General features: G+C 42.1%; 1 protein-coding gene across 1 annotated transcript in view; it reads right to left on the bottom strand.

The window, feature by feature from the left end:
• LOC129100759 (probable E3 ubiquitin-protein ligase HECTD4) overlaps positions 1-22,925 on the bottom strand; it is a 36,559-nt gene that overhangs the window by 11,560 nt on the left and 2,074 nt on the right. Inside the window, 53 exon segments of the mRNA XM_054610219.1 lie at positions 45-181; positions 304-441; positions 1,118-1,244; positions 1,349-1,485; positions 1,664-1,901; positions 2,054-2,217; positions 2,488-2,567; positions 2,706-2,854; positions 2,970-3,131; positions 3,562-3,665; positions 3,779-3,894; positions 4,164-4,333; positions 4,424-4,588; positions 4,720-4,902; positions 5,091-5,226; positions 5,405-5,607; positions 5,747-5,828; positions 5,927-6,113; positions 6,238-6,518; positions 6,646-6,799; positions 6,974-7,158; positions 7,256-7,402; positions 7,572-7,738; positions 7,856-8,000; positions 8,084-8,219; positions 8,622-8,794; positions 8,881-8,969; positions 9,098-9,202; positions 9,652-9,844; positions 10,285-10,530; positions 10,786-10,949; positions 11,076-11,180; positions 11,273-11,392; positions 11,514-11,712; positions 11,907-12,010; positions 12,117-12,270; positions 12,722-12,846; positions 13,256-13,384; positions 13,486-13,606; positions 13,765-13,870; positions 13,970-14,040; positions 14,189-14,331; positions 14,428-14,663; positions 14,754-14,894; positions 15,008-15,121; positions 15,290-15,451; positions 15,561-15,753; positions 15,852-16,022; positions 16,293-16,431; positions 17,110-17,218; positions 17,904-18,031; positions 18,467-18,556; positions 20,064-20,617. Of these exon segments, the coding sequence (XP_054466194.1) occupies positions 45-181; positions 304-441; positions 1,118-1,244; positions 1,349-1,485; positions 1,664-1,901; positions 2,054-2,217; positions 2,488-2,567; positions 2,706-2,854; positions 2,970-3,131; positions 3,562-3,665; positions 3,779-3,894; positions 4,164-4,333; positions 4,424-4,588; positions 4,720-4,902; positions 5,091-5,226; positions 5,405-5,607; positions 5,747-5,828; positions 5,927-6,113; positions 6,238-6,518; positions 6,646-6,799; positions 6,974-7,158; positions 7,256-7,402; positions 7,572-7,738; positions 7,856-8,000; positions 8,084-8,219; positions 8,622-8,794; positions 8,881-8,969; positions 9,098-9,202; positions 9,652-9,844; positions 10,285-10,530; positions 10,786-10,949; positions 11,076-11,180; positions 11,273-11,392; positions 11,514-11,712; positions 11,907-12,010; positions 12,117-12,270; positions 12,722-12,846; positions 13,256-13,384; positions 13,486-13,606; positions 13,765-13,870; positions 13,970-14,040; positions 14,189-14,331; positions 14,428-14,663; positions 14,754-14,894; positions 15,008-15,121; positions 15,290-15,451; positions 15,561-15,753; positions 15,852-16,022; positions 16,293-16,431; positions 17,110-17,218; positions 17,904-18,031; positions 18,467-18,556; positions 20,064-20,617 (8,277 nt within the window).

Below are 22,925 nucleotides of genomic sequence, written 5' to 3' on the forward strand. Positions count from 1 at the left end.
CAATAATTTCTCAAATCACTGAAGCATCAAGTATTTGTACTTACAGAGTCCACATCAAGCACTACTCCATGCAAGCCAAAGGTCTTTAGCATGCCTCGAATGGCAAACTTGGGCAGGGCTGTCCCTCCTGTCGTGCTGTTGGTATTGTTACTGTCCGGAGAGCGGATGACCACAGTCAAGCCTGTGTTGAGTAAGCAAATTACTTCAACAAGCAGTTTTAATACGGTGCTTTCTTACATGTACCCTGAAGTTAGTGAATTTGAACTTAAAGTGTATAGGTATAGTAATGTAGTTGAATGGTACCTTTGCGAACTTTGTCAATAGTGAACTTGTTGGCCTCATCTTTGATATCCTCAATGGTCGGGAGGTAGAGGTCACGAGGAATGCCACCATTCTCTTCATACAGGAACTCCACTGTCTGTCTTGCAATGTCAACCATGCCTATTGACAATAAAATGGACCACAAAGACAAACAGTGTCAAAGTTATCCTTGTTTAACTTGTAATAGCCAAATCTGTTTCAAACGCTTACCTTAACAGAAAATATGTACTGGCCCAGAATAGGTATGTCTTAGCCAATCTTTCATATAATAAAATTTTACATCAAGCTTAAGCTTTAAACTCATTAAATAGGTTACCAATCTTTGTCATTGAATTTCATGTCAAATTTTACTGTAGCACTATGGTTACTTCACTCTGTTCTGATTAACTAAAGGACAATACATTCTGTATTATATTTACAACAGTGCCCTCCTCATATATTGCATGAGCTTACATGGATTATAAGCAATGACGAAGAAAGCATTTTAAAAGTAGAAGAGTGATTCTTAAAGTGGAGCAAACAAGCAGAGGATGTATATATATTTGTATTACATGTGCAAGTTACCAACCTTAATTATTCTGTGTTGCATTTATGATGAGATTCAAACACCAAATTGTTTTAAGGATTGTGCATGACACCTGTATTTACATTTTTTAAACTAACCTCTATTAACCAGTCAACTACTTGTTCAAAGAATGTTGCCAAAATGGGTAAAAGTGTTTTATCTTGTGGCAATTTGCTATGTCTAACATTGGACTTTTAGGTTATGATTTAAATGACTTTCTTCATTCTATACCTAGCTGTAGAGCTCCTTTGATTTGGTCCAGGCCAGATTTTCTCTCAGCCTCGTTACGAAACCGCCTACGAATTGTAGGGAACACTTTGGTCTCCCAGGCCTTTACCAGCAATGCATAGTGGTCCTCCTAGAATCCAACACAAACACACAAAAAAAACAATGAGGAGAGGAAAATAAAAAAATATTTGGAGCTTTGTCCATTAAGTGTGGATAAGAGGAGACCCCACTCACTCTTGGGACATCATCATCATCCTCGTCATCACTCTCATCATCTGCGATAGGAGGGGGATGAGGTTCAGGACCAGAGGTGACCAGGTTCTCATAGCTCAGCTCAACTTTGTAATGGCTAGACAGGTCACTGTTGTACTCTGTATCAACAGGAAAGGATAAACAGAAAATGCATGTTTAACAAATAATACAGAGACATTATATCAGTGTTGTGCACTCTCTTACTGTATCTGGGGGATATTTATGCTAAATCAAAGAGGTAAAGGACAAGCATGAACTTTAAAGAGGAGAAGGCTGAAATGAAGGTGATAAACATACGTTGCTGGGCAGCTGCCACGGCTGCAATCCGACAAGGGGGTCCATGAGAACCAGAGTCAGAGGTAACACTTGCACCTGCATCATTATCACTGTCTGAGGCCATAGCAAAGGGGAGTGCCTCAAAATTTGCACTTATTTCCTCTGCAAGGTCTACACACAAGTCAGCCGCATTTCTGTGAGCTTGGCCTTCTGCGTATGCAAACGGCCTGCTTCCAAAGTTGGCACGGATCTTTGAGTTCTACAAAACAATGGAAAGAATAAGAGAAGATTAACTGCATTGACCTTGAGGAAAAATGAAGTCACTGAAGCAGCAAAGAAAATTATATTGTATAATACATAATATATAATGGGTGGTCAAATTGTAGCTTAAAAATATCAACCGAAACCCACCTTTTTCTGAATGTGTACCAGGGGCCACATTCCACCAGCTACATCCTCAAGGATGGGGCAGAGCCGCTGGCCACAGTAGGTAAAGTAGACCCTGCCTTTAGGGGCCTGACCAGGGGGAGGAGGAGTGCCCTCAGAACGCTCCCAGCCTATTCCAGCCACATCGCCTGTGTTCATACAAAACGTAAGGTCACATTCTCAATATTAACTTAAAACATGCGATAATTAGATACAGCTTGGGTTTAGGAAGCAAGATATGCTTGCAAAATAGCTTCTTTTTTTTTTTTTAAAGGGCAGCCAGATAAGATACAATGCTTTAAGAAGTTTAGTTAAAATCCATAACATACATTGCTGTATGGATTTCTCAGTTGACTACATCAAACAAAAGAGATGGTAGTCTGTATATGAAGAAAAAGATATATTGTCTCCTGTCTCACCAGGAAGTAGAGCCACATCCAGCCTGACACTCTTCCACTGCAGCAGACTGGAACCGTTATAATGCACTGCCCTACCATTACTGACACACACATACACAGACAGACATGAGACAGACGCACAGAAAGGGAAAAACACAAAAGAGAAGAATAGCAGTCAGCACTCAAGTCAGAGACAGAGCAGTGGGAAGAGGATCAAGTTAAAATGCAGGCAAACATACTTGTGAAACAGACATGTGCCGACAGGGTTGGTCCATGCTCCGTCCCTCTTCTCTGCCTCAGTGGCAAAACCAAAGGACACAATCGGGCCACTGTCCTCCTCAGAGTCTCCATAGGAGACAATTTCTATCTCCCAGTAAAAGGACGGGGCCTGCAAGGGCAAAGAGAAAAAAATGGAAGACTTTGGACAGGCTGCAATATCAGTGCATTATTTTATCCTACTACTAAAATAAACTCAGATGGCATATATTAATGCATGTTCCCACCTGAATTGGCACAGGACAGGTGGCATAGATGAAGGTGCCTCTGGGCAGGCCTCCTCCAGCACTTGGATCAGCCAAGAAGGTGACAGAGGTCAGACGGGATGAGAACATGCAGGCACGGACTGGAGGGAACACTCTGGATGGACACCAAGTGATCTCCTTGGGCTGATGAGACAACCATATCAAAGGAATGTCAAGAGAAGTGGGGCAGACAAATCTGACTAATTCATTTAGCAAACGTCTTTGAAGGTTTAGTTGAGGCTTGCAGCAATATATTCATTTCATACTATGATAATATGGCCTTTAGCTGTCAGTCAATTTCAACAGATTTGAGTGGTTTTCCATTAAAACACTTTTTAAGACTGAAGTTTCTCTCTCTTTGATGAGGGAAAAAGCTGAGTTATCGCTTTTTCTGTCTTTGTAAACAAACAATTGTTTTTCCACCTTCTACTAGGATATGATAAGATAAGATATAGTGTATTTCCATCTGCAGCCAGTCCACGTTTGTTACACGAGAGGGATATTTCTTACTGGTGTTGTTGGTTGTAGTAATAAAAAACAAAACCTTTGCTATAAATCTGGTAAAAACCCCCACCTGGCGTCTGTCTGTCTGCAGTGGTGGAGGAGGAGGCCGAGCACAGTCCCGGTACAGCATTCTGACTCTTTCACATTGAGCCTCGACCATGCCGAGACGCTCCCCTGCACAAGATGAAAGAACTCAGTGAAGGATGTATTACAGACCAAATACAATATAATGTAAATGAAAGTTTGTGGTTGCTCAAATTATTCGTGTTGCCAGTATGCATGCTCACCGGGGCTACATTCCTGTGCAACCAGGTTGAGAACCTCAACAGCAGCAGGACACTGCTGGATGAACTCCTCACAGAAGGAGCTATCCTCCAGGAGTTGCGCCATCACCAGACATGCCCTGAAAACCATTAAGAACCTGGTGATTTTTGTCCAATCTATGGTTTTGCAGTAAAGCCACCATTAGATTATTTTAATTTAATCACATAATCAGAGTTTCAAAGGGTTTTAAATTCCCATATTTTCAATTTTTCAGCCCATTAAAACAACACTACTCAACCTTAGACAATCAATGAGAACAAGTTAAAACTGATGACAACTTCAAGAGGTCTAAAAGAAAGGCTGACTTTTTTGAAGAACAAGGGCTCATCTACATAAATGTTCACTAACCTGGTTCTGATTTCAGCCAACAAGCGTACAGCAGCCATTACCGGGCTGGAGCCATCTCCTGTAGCTGGTAGAGACGTGTGAATGGAGAGACTGCCCTCCTGTGGCAGAAGCATGGACTGCACTGCCTGTACCACCTTTTCTGTGATTGAGAGCTTGTAGAGGGGGAGAGCCTGTTGGGGAAGAGTAGAAAGAGAGACACAAGTGAGATTGAAGCAGATATTTTGTTAAAAATAAGGACTGTTTAATGCTGAAACTTATACCTCAGATCTGGGTGTGCAGAGGCGTGATATAGGTACTGTCAGGATGTCTGAGGCTTGGCAAGCTCTCCTGTACTCATATGAAGGGAACTTCACAGTAGCGATGCCCTCCTGTTCATTGATGGACATAACTATGCCCACACTCCCCATCACTCCTTTACCTACCACCTGCAGAGCATAGGAATCACAGGAAATATGTCAACATTTTAAAGCTTTGAGGGAAAAGGTTACAACATGTTAATTGCTTTTTTCTGGTGCAAAAGTACAGAATATTCACTGAATCCTCTCCTTTTACTAACCTGGACTTCAGAGCCGATCTTAATAGTTTCTTTAAAGCCACCAAGGGCACATAGTGCAGCAACAGCTTGTCTGCCAATGGCCTGCAGCTTAGCCAGTTTCCTGCCACTGCTGCTCCCATTCTCCAGAATACTCTCAGCATACTTCCCCAGCTGAGGGATAAACATCAGGGCCCTGGAGAGAACCTACCACACACCCCAACGGAGAAAGCATTAGGTCTAATACAAACAGCATCATGTAGAACCACATTGAATCAGTCTAGAAATTCAAATTATTTATACTATTTTACAACCCTATATTAATCTACAAGTTATCAATTACCATTAATAGGCAGAAACATTGCGATAAAGTCCGACACATAGTGACCCTTTACCTTTTCAGCAGTGCTTGTCCAGATCTGAGCCGTGTTGGACTCGGGGGCAGTGAGCAGGCTATGCAGCAGAGCAATAACTTCAGCAGCCATACTGTTGGCAACATGGCCACTGATGAACGGCCTGACAGGGTCCGACCTGTTCAAGATCAATTTAAAAGTCAGAAAAAGTCAGTCTCAGAAACTGTCTGTCTAGACAAACATATACAGACGCATACGTACATTTAAGTGCAGTATGAACACTACTCATTTACTGATGTCCAAAACTGAATGATAAAGAAATCATATATACAGGAAATTAATTCTTGTTTTCTTACCTGGCCAGATCAGCATTCCTGTCCCTACACACACCGGTCTGAGCAGTTTTCTTCTTGTCACCAGTGGTGACGCCTCCGGCAGTCTCCGGGGCTACGGCCTCTACAGGTGGACCAACACTCACTATCAGGCCAGACTGAGCCCACTTGTTGGCCTTCCTCAGGGCAGCAGATGCCTCTTCTGTGATCACTTCACAGTTGCCACTCTAGAGAGGGTTTTAAAAAGGACAGCAGAGGTAAGGATGACACTTGTAATAAAGCTACAGAACACACGAAAGTACTCATATTTGTAGTATATGCTTTTAAAATCTGGGTCATTTTTTTCTTCTTTTCAGTATAACTGACCTTTGTCATGTCTCTGTCCATCTTCACCACCTTTTCCATGTTTGCTCCAGTGCCAAGCCGAAAGGGACGTCCCTCTGAGCTGCTGCATTTTGGAGTGGACGGAAGAATGCTCATGTCATAGAAACCCAGACTAAAATGACTAATGTGAAATGACAAGAAAGACATTTGGGGCAACCTTACCTGAGAAGCGGTTGTAGGACTTCATGAGATGACTGGTCCTCTCTCTTGTGGATAAAGATCGATAGCTTGCCATCAACCGCTTCGCCCTCCTCCCCAACATCATCAGACTTCAGAGCTCCTTTGGAACTGGCGCGGGACAGACTAGTGTCTGGCTCAGAAGAGCTAGGGGAGAGGAGGGTCTGACAGCCTGGTAAAAAAGAGAAATCCAGCATGTTTTGGCATTCAATTTTTTGATAAAAGTGCATTTGCTTCCAAGGGCCACCCCCTACACACACACATGTATTTAGTACTCCTCAGTAAGAGAAACCAACCTGGTACGACATAGTCTGCCAGCTTGGCTAGCAGCAAGGCAGCAATACGTGAAGCAGGGTCACTCGCATCTTGTTGCTCAGCATCTAGTGTGTTAATCGAGTAGCTCCACGAGGGCAGGGCCACGTTACCACAGTCCTCCACACTCATGAGAGGCAGGGCAGCTCGGCATAGCTGCAGGATGATAAGCACCAGCTTTGGTGACGGTCTCTGATCAAGCAGCAGAGACAAGAGCTTAGAAACACAAGCTGGTTGGCTCAGGATAGCTTTCCCTATGTGGCTCCTGGAAAAGAAAACAAAGGAACATACACAAAAATTGTATTAACACACACAGATATATACAAATCAATGATTATGTTCATACATGATGCAAACAAACGCATCACCAAAAATCCATGATAAAGTTTTACCTGGAAAGGTCATTGAGCAGACTGAGCACATCCTGTAAAGCATCATTGCCAGCTGCCTGATTCCCACAGCACTCTGTGGCTCTGGCCAGGTGATTTGTTAGCAGGCTGGACACCTGCCGTGCCAGACCAGAATGCACTGCATCTGTAGACCCACCTTTAAAGAGAAAAACAAAAACAAAAACATCAACGATTATTTACCTTCCATTACAACAAACTACTAACGTTGTGGTGTGCAACTATTTCCTCTGACCATGTGGAAAAAACATTGTTAATGTGCACCTCATGACAAATTCATATCTTGAGGTATATTGATGCAAGCATAACTCACCTTCCACCTTCTCCCACTCGATGCAGCGGTTAGCCAACACCTGGAAAGCAGCCCAAGCCATTGTGGCCACCTTCTGCTTTTTGGTCTGCTTCTCATTTGAGCTGCATTCCCTCTGACCACTTAAACTACACAGGCTGTCCATGAGCTGGACCAGACCACTCCGAACCAGGCACTGCTCTTCACTCCTGTGACAACACAGATAACAAATGAGGGAAAGAATCTGAGGGTTTAGTAATACAGAGACAAATCAAAAAAAAGAGAATGCAAGATGAATTATCTTACCTGGTGTAGGGGATTGTGCAAAGCAAGCCAATACTGTTGGCACAGGCAATCGGGTAGCGAGCACATAGTGACACTACAGATGTCATGGTCTCCCCAAAGGCCTCCTGCACCTGCTCTACCATGCCACCACAGGTCAGCTCCTCAATCCTGCACAGATGACACACAAACACAGATATATATATAGGAACCAGCCACATTCTAACATTTTTATATATTAATATTACATTGCACACAATGTAAGTAAGTGTGTGTACCTAAATATGTGTGCAAAGTAGGGTGGGATTGTTACTTGTGTTTATAGCCCCCACTTTCTTACCTTGGGCCACCTTGCAGTACCATAGTGACAGGCCCCACCAGGTGGGTGACACCACCAACTCTGACAGCAGCAGTGAGCAACTCCCTCATATGAACAAGTGCCTGCTTTCGTGTGGTTCCACGTCTCCATCGCGTCTGCGCAGCAGACAGAAAACTGCTGCTCGAAACCTACAGAAATAACCATTATGAAGGATGTCAGACCAGAATTCACTTACAGATTCTCATGCAGCTATGGCAACAAACAAGTCAATAAAAAAAGAAGTGAGTGATGAGTAAGAGACTTACAGTCTGATCAGGAGTTGTTCCGATAAAGGCGAAGAGCTGCCCCAGCAGAACACTGTATGTTGGTTTGTCACGGCTGTCCTCGATGGCCAAAGACTGCAGCAGGGTAAATGAGCTGCTGCGATGACTAGTAGGGTGGTGTCGCCTCCTAAAAGTTAAAAATAAATTCACCGCCAGTTCACTTCCATGTTTTAAAAAAATGAATTAGTTCAAACAGAAATAGACAAATACCTTTGGGGTGGATGTGTAAACTCCAAATCCTGGTTAGCAATCATCTCCAAGTCGGAGGGTGCTGACATGCTGCGTAGGAAGACTGGCTGCTTCACCATGGGGTTCACTGTCTTGGCATCTGACACTGATTTAGAGGCTGGCACAAAATGATCGTGGAGAAATTAGATGAGAATCAAACTCACAGCCTTTTTGTCTGCCATGACTGATATAGTGGGGCAACTAAAGTGACAACCAATCTTGTATGAAAATTGTCAGTGACAGATGAAAATCTTGATTAATAGCAATAAGGCTGTGATACAAAATATATATATATATAGAAATTGATTAGAGTCAGACTCCTGTAAAGGTTATATAACTGTACCCATAGATACACAAGCTGATGGATATTTCAATAATGTGAGTGTTTGACAACATGCAATCTGATGATCTGAAGAAACAAATCTCTAATCCCTACCCTGCTGCCCAACAAGGTTAGTTATTAATAATTACTAATTTCTAATTAGAAGCATAAGATAATACATAAAAGGATCTCTTGTACCTGGACCTGGTGTGCCAGCAGGTGTGGTGGTGAGGCTTCTGCAATGTGGAGCGATGGTCACATGGAGCAGCAGCTCAGTGCGGTTCATCAGACTCTTCACCAGTGCCTTAGTTTTGGCCAGTGAGGTGCTACTTCTGAGATGCATGATGTTTACCTCTTGAAAGAACTTCTCCCTGTAGTTACAGACATGTAATGTTACTACACAACATGACCCAGGACATCTGTTCCAAGTGCTAGGATATGTTTTTTAATTACTTGCCTCAACCCAAGGACGACATTTTCCAGATCACTAAAATCAAGTGGGACCTCCTTCAGAGAGCAAAGTAGTTCTAGCTCCTTAATTTTATTCTGATAAAAAAAAACAAAAAAACAACAACAACAACAGCAACAACATATTATGAATATCAAAGCAAATGGTAGTGATAATGGTATAATCTCCAGAGGAAAAGTTAGTAATTGTGTGTGGAGCAGGGTACCTCAAAGAAGTGGTAGTCGTGAAAGAAAGGAGTGTTGTTCTCCAGCTTTCCCTGCTGGGCCTCCTCTACCTCATTCTGCCACTTCTGTTCCAATTCTGCAACACTCTGAAATTAACACCGGACATAATTAAACAGAGTAAGACTCCCACTTTTGTTTCTGCTCAATTTATTAGCCTGATTTACTTTTTTTAAATCTAAAATCAGTGTCTTTCGTCAGCCTCATCATTATCTTGATTCATACCTATTCTCTTTTTTTTAATATGTTACTCTCATTATTCCAGGGTGTAATTCAATATACTGTCTTTGATGCAAATATCTCTCCATTTTGTTGTAATTTCAACAGCATCCTGGTAATTAAAGATATTCTAAGGTGATGTAAATATTGCTTAGCTTCGCAACAACAGCATTCAATTCCCCGTTAATAACATTGCCTGCAGGATGTCCTTTATTAATGTACTTTAATAGCCTAACTAAAAACAGTCAAGATGACAAATAAGCATAGTGTGCAGGGTATATTATATTATAAAAGCCTTACTGTGTTAATAAAAGCTCACCTGCAGCTGACGCTCCATAGCATTGATCTTCTTGAAGGTCTCAGCCATGATCTTACAGACCAGGTCATACTCCTCTGCGTGGTCCTCACGGTACTGGTAGTTGACAAGTGACTGGAGGGCATCTACCAGGCTGAGGTGTTTTATGACACAGGATACTATAACCTCCTCCATAACATCTGGCCTGATCACCTCCCTTACAGAAAAAAATGGTTGAGTAAAAAATGTTATGATTATGACAAGAAAACAAAAACGTTTTACATCGTCACTGTAATATTAAAGCAATATCATATTTTTTATCCCATAAACAAACAAAAACTAACCAACTATGGCTGTTATGAATGGGAAAGCTGCATTACTGAGGGAAAAACGTGATGACGATTGGAAACAGCCATTGGAATTAAATCAATAATTTGCTGTATGAACAAAGCCGGAAGACATACAAAAGTGTAATATTCTATTTAAAGGTTACTTCCCCTGTCTTTAGTCTTCTGTACTTCTGTCTTGATTTATGAAAGCCTGGCTGGCAGCACTTCAGCACTTCATCATTTTAGCCATGTCTTTACATTGTGTTTTTTTCTATAACAGAGATGTTACAGGCATACCCTGTGTACCGTGACAGCATGACCCTCTTACTTGATGCTGGGACGGAATTGTGGTCGAGCCCTTCCAGACACCTCTCGTAGCCTACCCATGATGCCAGGAGGGAGGCGGATACGAGGCAAGTCAAAGTAGGTCCCTGGCATGAGGCCTGGGGGTGGGATGAGCACATCAGATGGGTACGTGAACTCCCGATCCTCCTCAATAGTGAGTGGTAGAGGGGAAGGGCTGGGCGTGAGAGCAGGAGAGATTGCACCATTTGCTTCCACCTGCCACTGACACCTAAAGAAAAAAATAAAACTTTCATCAGTCTGTCATCTTGGCTGCCAGCAGTTTTGCTGTGTTTAAGGAGGTACCACTGAAGAATGTGTACTAATTGTGTTTCTTGTTATGCACCAATCACCAAGCCAAATTCCATGTATGTGCAAACGTACTTGGCAATAAACCGTCCCTGGTTCTAGTTCTAATTCTTACATTGTACTATATTTATCACACCGGCAATCAATATCAATTGGAGATAATTTGTCTTTCTGTCACCTTTGCAGCAGCTTTGAGCAGAGCAAATCCTGGCAGGCTTCCTCCTCTCTTGTCACCTCCGGCCCGTTATAGAGAATGCGGAGCATCGAGCAAGCCAGCACTGACAGACCCAGGGCAAGGTCTGCCAGGAAGGGCAGGCCTCCAGAGACATCCTCAGAAGATTCCTGAAAACAAAAACAAATAGCATCTTCAGAATTAGCTGGTGTTCTTCATGTTCCACACTGACTGCCAGTTTGGTTTAACAACAGTATTACAGATGTGTGGGACATGCCAGTGCTCACACATTTTACCTGAGCTCTGACAGTGCAGGAGAACCCCCACATGGCTTTATCGGGGGTGTTGTGTTCACGTCCACTCCTCATCTCAAAGGAAAACGTCACTGTGTCTCCTTCAACCTAAAACGGGACACGGACCAAATGTAGCTCTTCAAGACTGTACGTGCTCTATGTGTTCACAGTGTTTGATTGTGCAAAACAGCTTCCTTTACCTTGACAAGGTCTTTCGGCCATCCTGTTCCCAAGACACTGCGACTGCCATATCCCAGAGTATTCCCTCCGTACTCTGTTACTTTACGACTGTTGGTGTTGGGACCAGCATAGATAACCAACTAAAATATCAGAGAATACATTTAGTGCAAAATATCCCCAACAGGTGCTTTGTGATGCCTAAAAAATTGCACACAATGTATGTAAGAGCTACAGGGGATGAAGGCCATTGGACCTAAGTACCTTGTCATAGTCGTACTGTGAGGAACAGCGAGAATCGAAACGAAGGTACAGACAGCGGGCGCCTGGGATGTGTACCGTCTCCTTGAACTTGTAATTATCCCTCACAGGGTGCACCGTCTCTACTGTCTTCCCAGCAGCCCATGGGGCAGGGATCTTCAGCCCAGTCAGGAAACCAGGCTCCTCCCGTTCGTCAAGAATTCTAATATCAAGGACACAAAAAATTACTGGTTTTAGAAAACTGAGTTTGTGAGAGACAAAACAGGTAGCACTAACGTTAACCTAAGCTCTTCTAGGATCATTTCTTCATTAAAAAGCTTAATTATGTATATAATTAGGTAGATTCAAAGATAATTAGTTGTGAATATTCTCATGGTGAACGTTCAGAAAACGTACTTGTCATCAGCAGAACACGCCTTCGTCCCCGGCCCAAGAGAACCACCCATAGGTGAAGGCTCTTCAGTGAAAAGTGGAGACTGAGTCTTTAGTACTAGGGCAGTCTGAAAAACAGAGATTGGAAATAAATACTTAAATGATAATTACTTTTCTACTCAAGAATCTTTTATCTAATGCAAAAATTGCCTTTTGGACTGGCAAGACTCCAACCTGGCTGGTGTAGAGGACCAGCTGCACCAACTGAGGCATAAGGGCGTCAGCTAGAGTGAGGGTCTGCAGGTTGGGGTGCATCAGTGAGGTGAGCAACACTGGCAGCAGGTGCCCAAGCATGGTGGCCTTGGTTACCTGTTCTAGGCCTTTCAACCTGAACAACAAGAAGAGAAAAGGCTCACATTTAATGTTAGGGTAATGAATCAGAAAAACAAGACAGAAAGAAATAGGGACATTTGTAGAGGTAAAACAAAGCCACAGTAATCAAAAGCTCTGCATCCCTAAATTCCATTTTGTTATTTGTAAAGAGGCTGCAGCATTACCGAATTTTGGCTAAATCTTGTTTCACAGCGAAATAGTGCATTAGAGTAAACTAAAAGAACATCATGTCTGGTTGTATTTTTTTGTCAGTGACATGGTTTTATGATAATACAGTTGACACCACGGATTAACATCAAAAGTCTGCTCATGCAATATAAAAGAATAAGAAGTAGATAGCTTGTAGATTTTAAGAACGTATCAAGCAGATACTTTGGCAGGCTGACCAAAACAGTAATTTTCCACCGTGAAAAGGTACTTTAAAAAACATGCAGTTAAAGGTTCACCTGGTTTCTCTGTCAGAGATGTCGCTGTTAATGAGAGCTGTGGTCACCTGCTGCAGGGTCTCCAGCACTTCATCACATCCTACCAAGATCTTGGTTGCAAGGGATAGTATGCTGCTCTGCAGCTCCTGGGGACCACACACACAACATGCCCAAACTTACGTAATCTTGCTTTCAAGATTTACGATGATCATCATGCAAAATGGAAGTTATACAAACTGAATGTCTTTTATGTCTGCATATTAACACAACATTTTTTTCCATTAGCTAAATCTGAGCAGTTTGATTACATGACATTACTGTTCCACTTTCATCCTTTTATCAGTAACCATGATTAGTGATAAGAAGAAGAAACAACACGTCCATAGTTAATATAGCACTGTTAACTGATATTATTATGAGTGGTATGAGCACAAATTACTATTCAGTGCAGTAAAAGCTCATTCATCTCCCGTTGCTCCGTTTGGTGGGTTGGTCTCTTATTGACAGACACACAACAGACTCCACAGAGGTAGGGGTATTAAAGGGGGTGTTTACCTGTACCTTCATTGTTTCCCCTTGTAGGGAGCTGTCACTGTCGTCACCATCATCCGGACGGATAAGAATGGTGTTACTGAGGAGGTGGTTCTGAACAGCCATGAGGTAGCGGAGACAAGGTGAGACCACCTACAGAGAGGGAAAACAATCTCTAGTTTGTACAAGTGCAATCTCACAAAACATGGGTTAATAAACACAGATGGCATTTCATTCTGCTGAACTGATCATACTGGCACAGTGGAGAGCAGCTTCTGGAAGTCGTCACGGGCGACAGTCTGACATTTGGTAATGACCAGGCAGGATTCCCGGACTACAGTCTTGAGTATACAGTGCAGCAGCTCATCACTTAATCTGTAAAAGAGAGAGATTTCTATCACTTTGTGAATCACCAGTATAGACCTACATGGAGCTAACTTGTGTTTTTAAGCTATGACATGACATTGTTCTGCACTGTTATCAAAGGCTATTGGAAATTATATTAAACTCTATAATTACAGAACAGCCTCTACCTGTAGTAGTCCTCCTCTTCACTCCCAAATCTATTCTTCTGCAGTTGGTCTGCCAAGTTGGTAAGGATGACATCACGAAGTTGAGACAGGCCACTGTTCCTTTCACCTGAGTGTCACACAAAAATACTCAGAATACAAGATAAATTCACCACAAAACAGTTTAAATGGCAGTTATATCAAAATGTGTTTTTATTGTCATAGTCACCCTCAGTTAAAACCAGTTTCAGCAGTTTGTTGAGTTCAGCCTCCCCCTGATATAAAGTATTCAGGCCTGAACTACAGAAGTAAACAAAGACGGCCTATGTTAATACCATTATGATCACTGATTAAGCAAAACGCCATTTGAACTATTCCTTCTGCTTATATCCATTACATACATAAATTCTACATAAAGTCCATATATATAGTGGAACTTCTGACTTACCTGATGGCCAGGCACACTTCTCTCTGAATCTCTGCTCCTATCTGATCCACTGGAGCCATGAGTAGCTGCCACAAGAGTAGTCCTGAACGACGCACACTCTCCCTATTCTGCTCTGACTGAGGATTGAAAAACCTAAACACCACCTGGACAAAAAAAACCAAAAAAACAACAACTCAGAAACACAGAAAATGGCTGAGTCATTTGCAGCAAAACTTTCCCCAGCTACACCTCTCACTGACCTGGAACACGACCAAGATGCAGCGGATGATGCATGTATCTCCATTGACCATGGCCTTCTCCATGATGTCACAGATGCTGCTGAAGTGACGGGCCTCGATGGGATGTTGTTTACCTAGTAGGGCCCCCAGGGGCAGGCTGTTGCTGCTAGCTGCCAGCAGGTTGAGCTGATGGATACACATAGCACCTACATGATGAAGCAGCTGGTTGATCACCTCCCCAGTGGCCACAGTTTCCTCTGTAAAAGGACAAGTTTTGCAAATGTTAAAATGTCCGACTTGAACTGATACAAAGAGCATCTGGTGGTTTCCAGGAAGTATTTATCTACCTTTGGGTTCTTTGATGACATGGCTGACACCGAGCCTATGGCACACATGATGAAAGGCTTGGTTCCCTGGATTGCACCATTGATCTATGTAATCACTGGAGCAGGTCCAGATCAAGTTGTTCAGTGCGTCATAACACGCTCCTATGAAGCCAAAAATTACAGAATTATATGTTACTTAAAATGGCAATGCATTGTGTGACTATCCTCTGTGAGTTCGAAACATAAGAGTAGAATGTTACAAAAGCTGAGCTCACCTAGCCCAGCCACCTGGGCTCCCCTGCCTAAAGAACTACCAGGCGCATCAATGAGGTCTGCACGGCTGCTGAACTGACCGTCAGCCAGGTTAAAAACCAAGCTGGAAGCCAATACTGATCAAAAATGAAAAGTTAAGTTTAGTGAATAAACTCATTAATTGTATAGTACAAATCATTGGGAGTTCTACAATATTTTTTCAACACAACTTTTCATTGATAATTCAAGTTATGACAAAAAAAACTCACACTGAGGATTTCCAAGTGTCTGTGTGGTGCTCTTACTTTTGAGAGAGGACAGGCTGCTGGTACCTCCAAATAGGGAGCGTGTAGCAGAGCTCCCAGATACACCAGGAGGGGAAACCAGCATCACTAGGTAGGTTCCACATACGTACATGGGGGTCTTTCTCAGGGTTTTGAGAGGAAGTCCACAACTAGTGTTCACAGCTATGAAAGAGTTAAACAGAAAAGTGTCATATAGTATTCTTATCCATATATATTGCAAGTTAAAGCATATTTTATTTTTGGATGACTAAAAGTTGTGCTGATGAATTACCAGACTGTTCCTCTTTGACAGTGTTGGTGATTGCAGAGCCTGTGAGAGCAGCCAATGTGGCAGAATGGGAGGCCCGGAAGCGTGACATTCGACTCAAGAGAAGCTCATTCAAGCACTTCGAAGACTCGCCTTCCTTGCGAGTTAGAATAACCCTCTCCTGCAAGATGTCTGCAACACACAACCCTGTCTGTGTCTGTACCATGGACATGGGGGAAGAGAAAACATCAAGGATGGAAAACGGACATAAAACAACTGAAACCAAAGTATATGACAGGGCAAAATACTACTCACAGAAAGGAGAAAGACATCCATGAAGACAGAGTGGCCTTTCTGTGTCTTCTCATTGAGACTGGCTGGGGACCAGACCCAGTACATGTAGGTTCCATCTGAGCAGAGGTGCAGCGTGGTCATGCTGCTGCCCACAGGGAAGTGGTGGGCTGGCATGGGCACAATCTGGCACACCTGAAAATCCCAAAGTGAAAATAAGCCTTAGCTATGGCTATGCTTGTCATTTCAACTAAGAGCTGGTTGAATTTGAAGTTCATATATGTATATCTTCATCTCTTGCATTTTCATTGTGGCTATATTGCATCCTGAGTAGAGAGATGCTGCCTCACTCGTTTGTATGAGAAAATAATTTTGCACACATGCATCAAGCCTTACGATGTCAAATTTACTGAATGATTCAACATCAAATTCAAAGTAGTCGTTAAATAAAAATGTTTACAGTACCTGGAGAGTGAATGGGTCAATGACCTGGCACAGCTGATGAGGCTTGGCATCAAAAGAGGAGGGACGGTGGAGGAGGCGCCCGCTGCAGAACACCACCCAGCCAGGCTCCAACTCTTCATTTCGACAGTACACAAAACCCCTGTACAAACACAGAGCATCTATTACGTATTCTGTACGTGTAATAATTGAAAACATGAAGGTGGACCTTGTTGTCAAAATCCCAAATCTTCCAACAGAATTAAGCCTCTTGTTTACCTTATTCAGTATGCTGACAGGAAAATAAATTAAGAGCAGGAGTACGTCCTTCAAGAAAATAATTGGGGTGCTAGTTCAAAGTTGGGGTCTACGAATCTATCCTTCTAGAAATGTGTTCACAGTTGTTGTTTCTTATGAAATCAAGAAAACAAGAGATATTTCTAGCATACAATTAACTAACTCGCGGGCATAAACCTGGCACATGTATCATTCCGGCAAGAGACAAAAAAATACTCTTTGAGCCCCTTGAACTCTAAAAACACTCTGGGGATCCTGCCACAGTGGGCCCTCTGCTTACAAACCGGCCAATTTGCTGCCACAGCATGGAATTAAGAGGCAGAGGAGCCAACAACCTTTTTTCCCTTTAAAAATCAATCAAAGACAGCTAGGGAGGATGTGACTGTACTGCAGATATTGGTTTAAAAATGTCCAGGAAATAACACAATGCAAAGGGATGCGTAAGTGATAAGGGATATTTTTAGTGCTCTTTCTATCTTTCTTTCTTGCTATTCTCTGAATGCTGCGGATAAAGAGAGGCAGACAAGAAGGAGAGTCACATTACCTCAGTGTCCCATGTAGACCAGAGCCCAGCTTGCTTAGTCCTCTCCCGGAGGAGTTAGTGGTATACAGGTAGAGCCCGTCTGTGGCTAGACAGCGCCCCAGGTCAGTGTCTGCAACACACAGGGACAAAAAGGATTCAATATAAGGGCAACGACAAACAGATGACAGATAATCTTGATGGAAAGTAGGGGGAGGTATCAACAGGGGAGTGGAAGAAGTGAAGAATGGGAGCAGAGAATTTGGGTGCTGAACAAGGTCAAGGCAACTGTTTGCTTTGCTTAGTTTTTCATTGAAGGGACTGTAATGCCTCCAGACATCCAAGACTAGTGATCTAATGTCATGTTACCTTAAAATGTAAATATGCAAACCGCTCTATGGCTATGCTATATATCTCCTGATAAGCTTCGTCACTCTACAAGGTCAGTTAATGGGTTGCTGGAGAGTGAACATCACTCACCCTTTCTCTGCTCTGCTCTACCTCCTCACAGTCACAACTCTTTAGTTTGTGTTCTCTCCTCCCTCCATTTTTCTTGTGCACACTTCATGCTTTTCAAACAAAGGAGATTATACATTTTCTGAAGGTGAATATAAAGAACAGAAAGCTGGGCAGTATTATAAGGGGCAATACGACATGCCCAATCCTCTCTATTTATAAGCTGGAAAAACAAGACGTGACCAAGACATAATTCATCACTACCACCTAAGAGAACTGCATCTGCTGGGGCCTGTTTTTCATATTTCTTAGTTTTATAAATGTAGAGGCTGATCACACAGATGTTCTATAAGGGTTTTTACCTTTATTTTCTGCTCCTCCAGCAGAATTATCAGGTGTAGGCAGCATGTCCTCAAAACCCCAGGACACACTGTGTTTGCCCCCCAGAAGGCAAGATGGAGAGCCTGGGCCTCCTTCCAGGAGCAAAAGTCTGAAGCAGGAGATATACAGGGTGGTTACATTACATTACATTACATTACATTACAGTCATTTAGCAGACGCTTTTATCCAAAGCGACTTACAGGAAGTGTATTCAACATAGGTATTCAAGAGAACTACTAGTCACCAGAAGTCATAAGTGCATCTCCTTTCTTAAACAATCATCTTAAAGCATAAACCAGAGCAAAAGTATAGTGCAGAGGCAAAATACTACGAAAACAATAATTGCAACAGACTAATACGAATACAATAAGTGCTACAAACTACTACGAATAGGATAAGTGCAGCGAACTGATACGAATACAATACGTGCAACAACTAATACGAATGCAATAAGTGCTACGAGGAAGGCTCAGGGTAGTACTTCTTGAACGTTGGGAAAGTCACTTATATTTATCTTTAAGTTAAACCAGAATACTGCCCTCACCTGTACAGGACATCTGACACGGGAAGCTGGCCCAGATCAATTTGTTTCTGCAGCAGGTGAACTGTGTGGATGAAGGTCTTCAGAGATCCCCTGGAGAATAGTTTAGCAGATTAGTCAGGAGGCCTCAGCGTGAAACACGAGTGAAAGCTCATTGTTAAGCATTTCTGGAACTGTAAGTGGAATAATACTCTTGAATTATGGAGGGGATCAGATGTAATGTGCTGGGAATTAAAATGCTATGTTTTTTTTAATCTGAACTCTTTTCTATAAGAATCCAGCAGAGAAATTATTTTGCACTGTGATTTTAAGCAGGGTGTAATGAGCAACCTACTTAAGATTGTGCAGTGTTCATTTACTGATTCGCCTCATCCAAAATTGAACTATTAACTGAACACATTCAGTAATTCTTCTTCTTCTAGATTCAAGGAGAAGATTTAAAAAAACAGCTTCAACTGGGCATAAAAAGAAAATGGAGGGATAGATAACAATTAATTCATATTGATTAATACAATGTCTATTGTGATGACATCATGTTTACACAACAACCTCACAAGCCACCAAACGTGTGTGGAAGCATGGGAGCTGAACATTTTTAGAATTTTGACTTGTGTATCACCAACATGTCACAGTGTTACTGTAAATCTGGTATAATCCAGGGAAATCCTGCCATGTGTTGTGGAAATGTAGGTTTAATTCACTGCTTATATGTTCCACAGGCGGCAGACACAGATGAGTCATGTGTCACAGTCCCCTTCTCCACCTGACTCTGTAAATATCGTATCAACAACTGATGTCAATGCACATGGCTATGCAGTCTTTCTGTGTACATCACAATGTGAACTGTATAGCCGACCCCATCAGAGGTGAGTGAAGCTGATAGCTCTTTAATTAGCACCCACTGTTGGTGAAAAGGGCTGGATGATTCCCCACAACAAAGAGCTGTCAGCCTCGACAAAGGCTGAACAAAGAGTGGAGAGTTCTGGTTTTGACATGTCAAGATCAGTTGTCACCAGCAGAAGTCAGAGTTCAGGTGAAAATGCATAAAAACAAGCACATTCTGCTCTTTTGCAGGCTAGGTGACAAACATTGCCACTGAGCTGACAGAGAGCAGGAAAGTCTGTTTATGCCCACTAATTTAAGGATGTATACAAAATTTCAGCTCCACTTTTATGTAACAGTGCAAACATCAAAGCAAGAGTGCTTCAGTGTGTGCTGGATGGTTTTTAGCACTGAAGCAGGCATGATAATGTACGTAACATGTACACTGAAGAGAGAAACTAATCAGTCGGTCAATGATGTGCTTACTCTAGCTTTGGCTGCCAGGAACAACTGACTCTCTGATTGCTTGTGGGTAGAGTTACTAATGAAGTAACTCAGGAGTGTTTTCACAAAGATACTTTCTTCCCCACTATTACTAGACTGTATTTAATTCTCAATGAGTTCTTGTTACTTGTGTATAAGTAACAATAGGCCTTCTGTGAAGTGTTTGGCTTCTCTATTAACCCTTTACCGATTATTGTTGGTTTAATACACGGTGAATAGAAGGATCCTAAGAATGAGGAAGGGGTGACGGCAAAGAATAATTGTATGGCCTCACCTGGCACAGGCAAGTGCCACAAGTGCAGCAGCAGCGTTTTCCCTCTGCCTGTGTGTGTGGAGGATCTGCATCTGAGCCTGTCCCTGTGATTGGCCTGACTCCTTTGCACCATCTTCCAGCCAAGAGCAAAGCAGCCCCTCAAGGCCATTGAGGCAGTCAGCAGGCTCTTTGCTGAGGCTGAGTGGCTGGCAATCCCTGAGGCAAGCCAGCAGTACCTCGGCTGTGACACCGCAGAGCGCCGGGTCACTGCGAGTCTGGGATTGCAGGAGGGGAAAGACCAGCAGCAGACCGACACGGGAGGTGAAGGGTGCCTGCTCAGGTTGCTGTAGCAGACCTTGCCTTTTGAGCAAGGCCAAGGTCTCCTCATCAGCCCCTCCGGTCCCCTCTCGCTCCTGTTGCTCCTCCATGGCGAGCTGCCGTTGCGCCCCCCACAGGCCACGCAGAGCATTGAGACGGTACTCCAGCAGGCGTGCATATGCATTGCTCTGATTCCCGCAGACAGCACGCAGACGCTCGGCAAGCTCTACTGGGTTCTTGGTCTCAAATGTTAGAATCTAGAGGACAGGGGAAGATAGCAAAGAGGAAAGGAAGAAGCAAAAGTTAACTTAAAATACCCGCAGCGTGTCCTCTCTCTCTTGCTCAAAGTTGTGGCTATTTGTCTGCACTTTTGAGAAAATAATAAACTTTAGATATGGCAGACATACACAACATGTGATAACTGGCCTAGTATCTCTAGTGCAAATTAAGTTTTCCATTTCAGAGGGAATAGTCACTCAGAAATATGAATTAAAATATAAAAGAAGTGGAAAATTTTAATTTAACTGACATGGATTTGAATTTGGGGTTGTGTTTTACTTCACCTGATTTACCTAACATTTGGCTTTATCCATAGACTATATGCTTACACAGCAAGATGATGATAACTATTTTAGACATCCGTCTTAAAACAAAACAAGGGGTGGGGATAGACTAAAAAAACAACCTGGTTGTAGGCTATTATGCAGGGAATTATTTTGTTAAAACTAAGTTAAATATTTCTTACATGGCTATAATTCATCGGTAGAACTTTCAGTATTCCCAAATTACAACTATAAATCACTTCCACAGAATAAACTCTTGTGTCTACAGATCCTTGTACTATGAAGTAATGGTCAGAGATAGCACGGCACATTTGGGATAGCCTATCGCAAGTGAAACAATGTGCTTTATGTGCACTTAGGCAGCATTTCAGATATTGATCACACTCTGTGGCCCAAGAATCATGGACTAGAAAAAAATCCATTATACCATTTAGCAGGCACAATTTGTATTGATTCAATTTCAGAACTGCTACTAATGTTACAGTAACACGCCTTGACTGGATGCTGGGCCTTTTCCACCTTACTCTGCAAACCACTGCTTATAGATAAAAATAGTTAGCATCACAACACCAACAAAAACATCACTGAATGTCCAGACCAGTCAGTCTTGAAAATAGACATGGAGAGAATCAGAATTGAACCTAGAATAAGAGGACAGACCTATGTTTCGGTAAAAGCTTTGATCTACCATACACAGGAAGGTTGACAGCAACAAACATGGCTACTTTATTTATATTGCAGATGTGTTATATAAATGTGAAAATGGCCAGATTTTCTATCATAATATTAGATATGATTTTGACTTTCTATATTTCTACATGCACAGTCTCATTTCCAAAAAGTTTTAATTAACATGCTAACCTAATAAGTCTAACCCAAATAGGCTACATGTTACCATTTTTGCTAAGGTTAAATTATCTGAGGGATCCTAGGGACATTATCCTGGGGATAATGTAACCATACTTTGTATTTTATACCGTAGGCACCAAATCCATGGTGTATATGGAAGTTGGAAATTTTGACTACATAAAAAGCCACATGTCCAATGTCATAACAATCCCTTGTTGTAGGTCACGATGACTGGCACTATTACAATTTACTTAAAAGAAAATACTGCCTGCAAAGATTAGACATGAAAAAGTACAAAGCAGCCCTAAATTCATGCATGCTGCTAAACCAAACAGTGGTACTCTTAGAAGCATCTTGTGCATTTTCCCAAGAAAAAAGTCCAGCTCTCGCTTATCCTGCCTTAACCAGTAAATCCACCTTGGTTCTTGTTGTTCTAGTGTAGCTTAAAAAAACAACGGGTGAGGGGTCAAACCTGCCCATTCACATTCATAATTAATCAGTAGTTTGTCATCTGTCGGAGATGCTGATTGAACATATGTACTTATACTACGACAGCATGTGGTTGATGGCTGAATAGTAAAGTAGCCATCTGCAGCTGTTATGTTTCTATCACTAGTACAACTAGTGCTTGACAAGTAATAGATTACTGTTTATGCTACTAATACTATAAATTAATATGATGTGGGATTGAATTGGAGAATAACAAGCTGGTTATAAATAGCACCAGTTTAAAACTTGTTCAATAGGTTAGGTCAAAAGAGGTTATGGTCTGGTAACACAACCAGCTGAATTTGTACAGACCAATGCACCACACTGTACATTGTAAAAAATAAATCAAGCAGGACACAAAAAAGCCTTACACCAATCTCAACTAATCCCTTTGTAAAATAAAAAACATTTCCCACTACAAAGTGTGAAACTTGCCACTTCTCCCATCACATAGCTATGAGCTCGACTATTGTTATAACATACTCTAACAAACCCATGATTTGGAATATTAGCACAATAATAATATTTATTTTTCAAGATATTAAATTTAACCTAATTTCATTTTAAGGGTTTAAGCTTGCTTTATTTAACTATTATCTTCTATAAAAAGACATTTACGCATCTAAGGCAGGAATTAGTAAATTTACCCTTGTTGTTAAAATTC

Source organism: Anoplopoma fimbria, chromosome 13, assembly GCF_027596085.1.
Source record: "Anoplopoma fimbria isolate UVic2021 breed Golden Eagle Sablefish chromosome 13, Afim_UVic_2022, whole genome shotgun sequence".
NCBI classification, from domain to species: Eukaryota; Metazoa; Chordata; class Actinopteri; order Perciformes; family Anoplopomatidae; genus Anoplopoma; species Anoplopoma fimbria.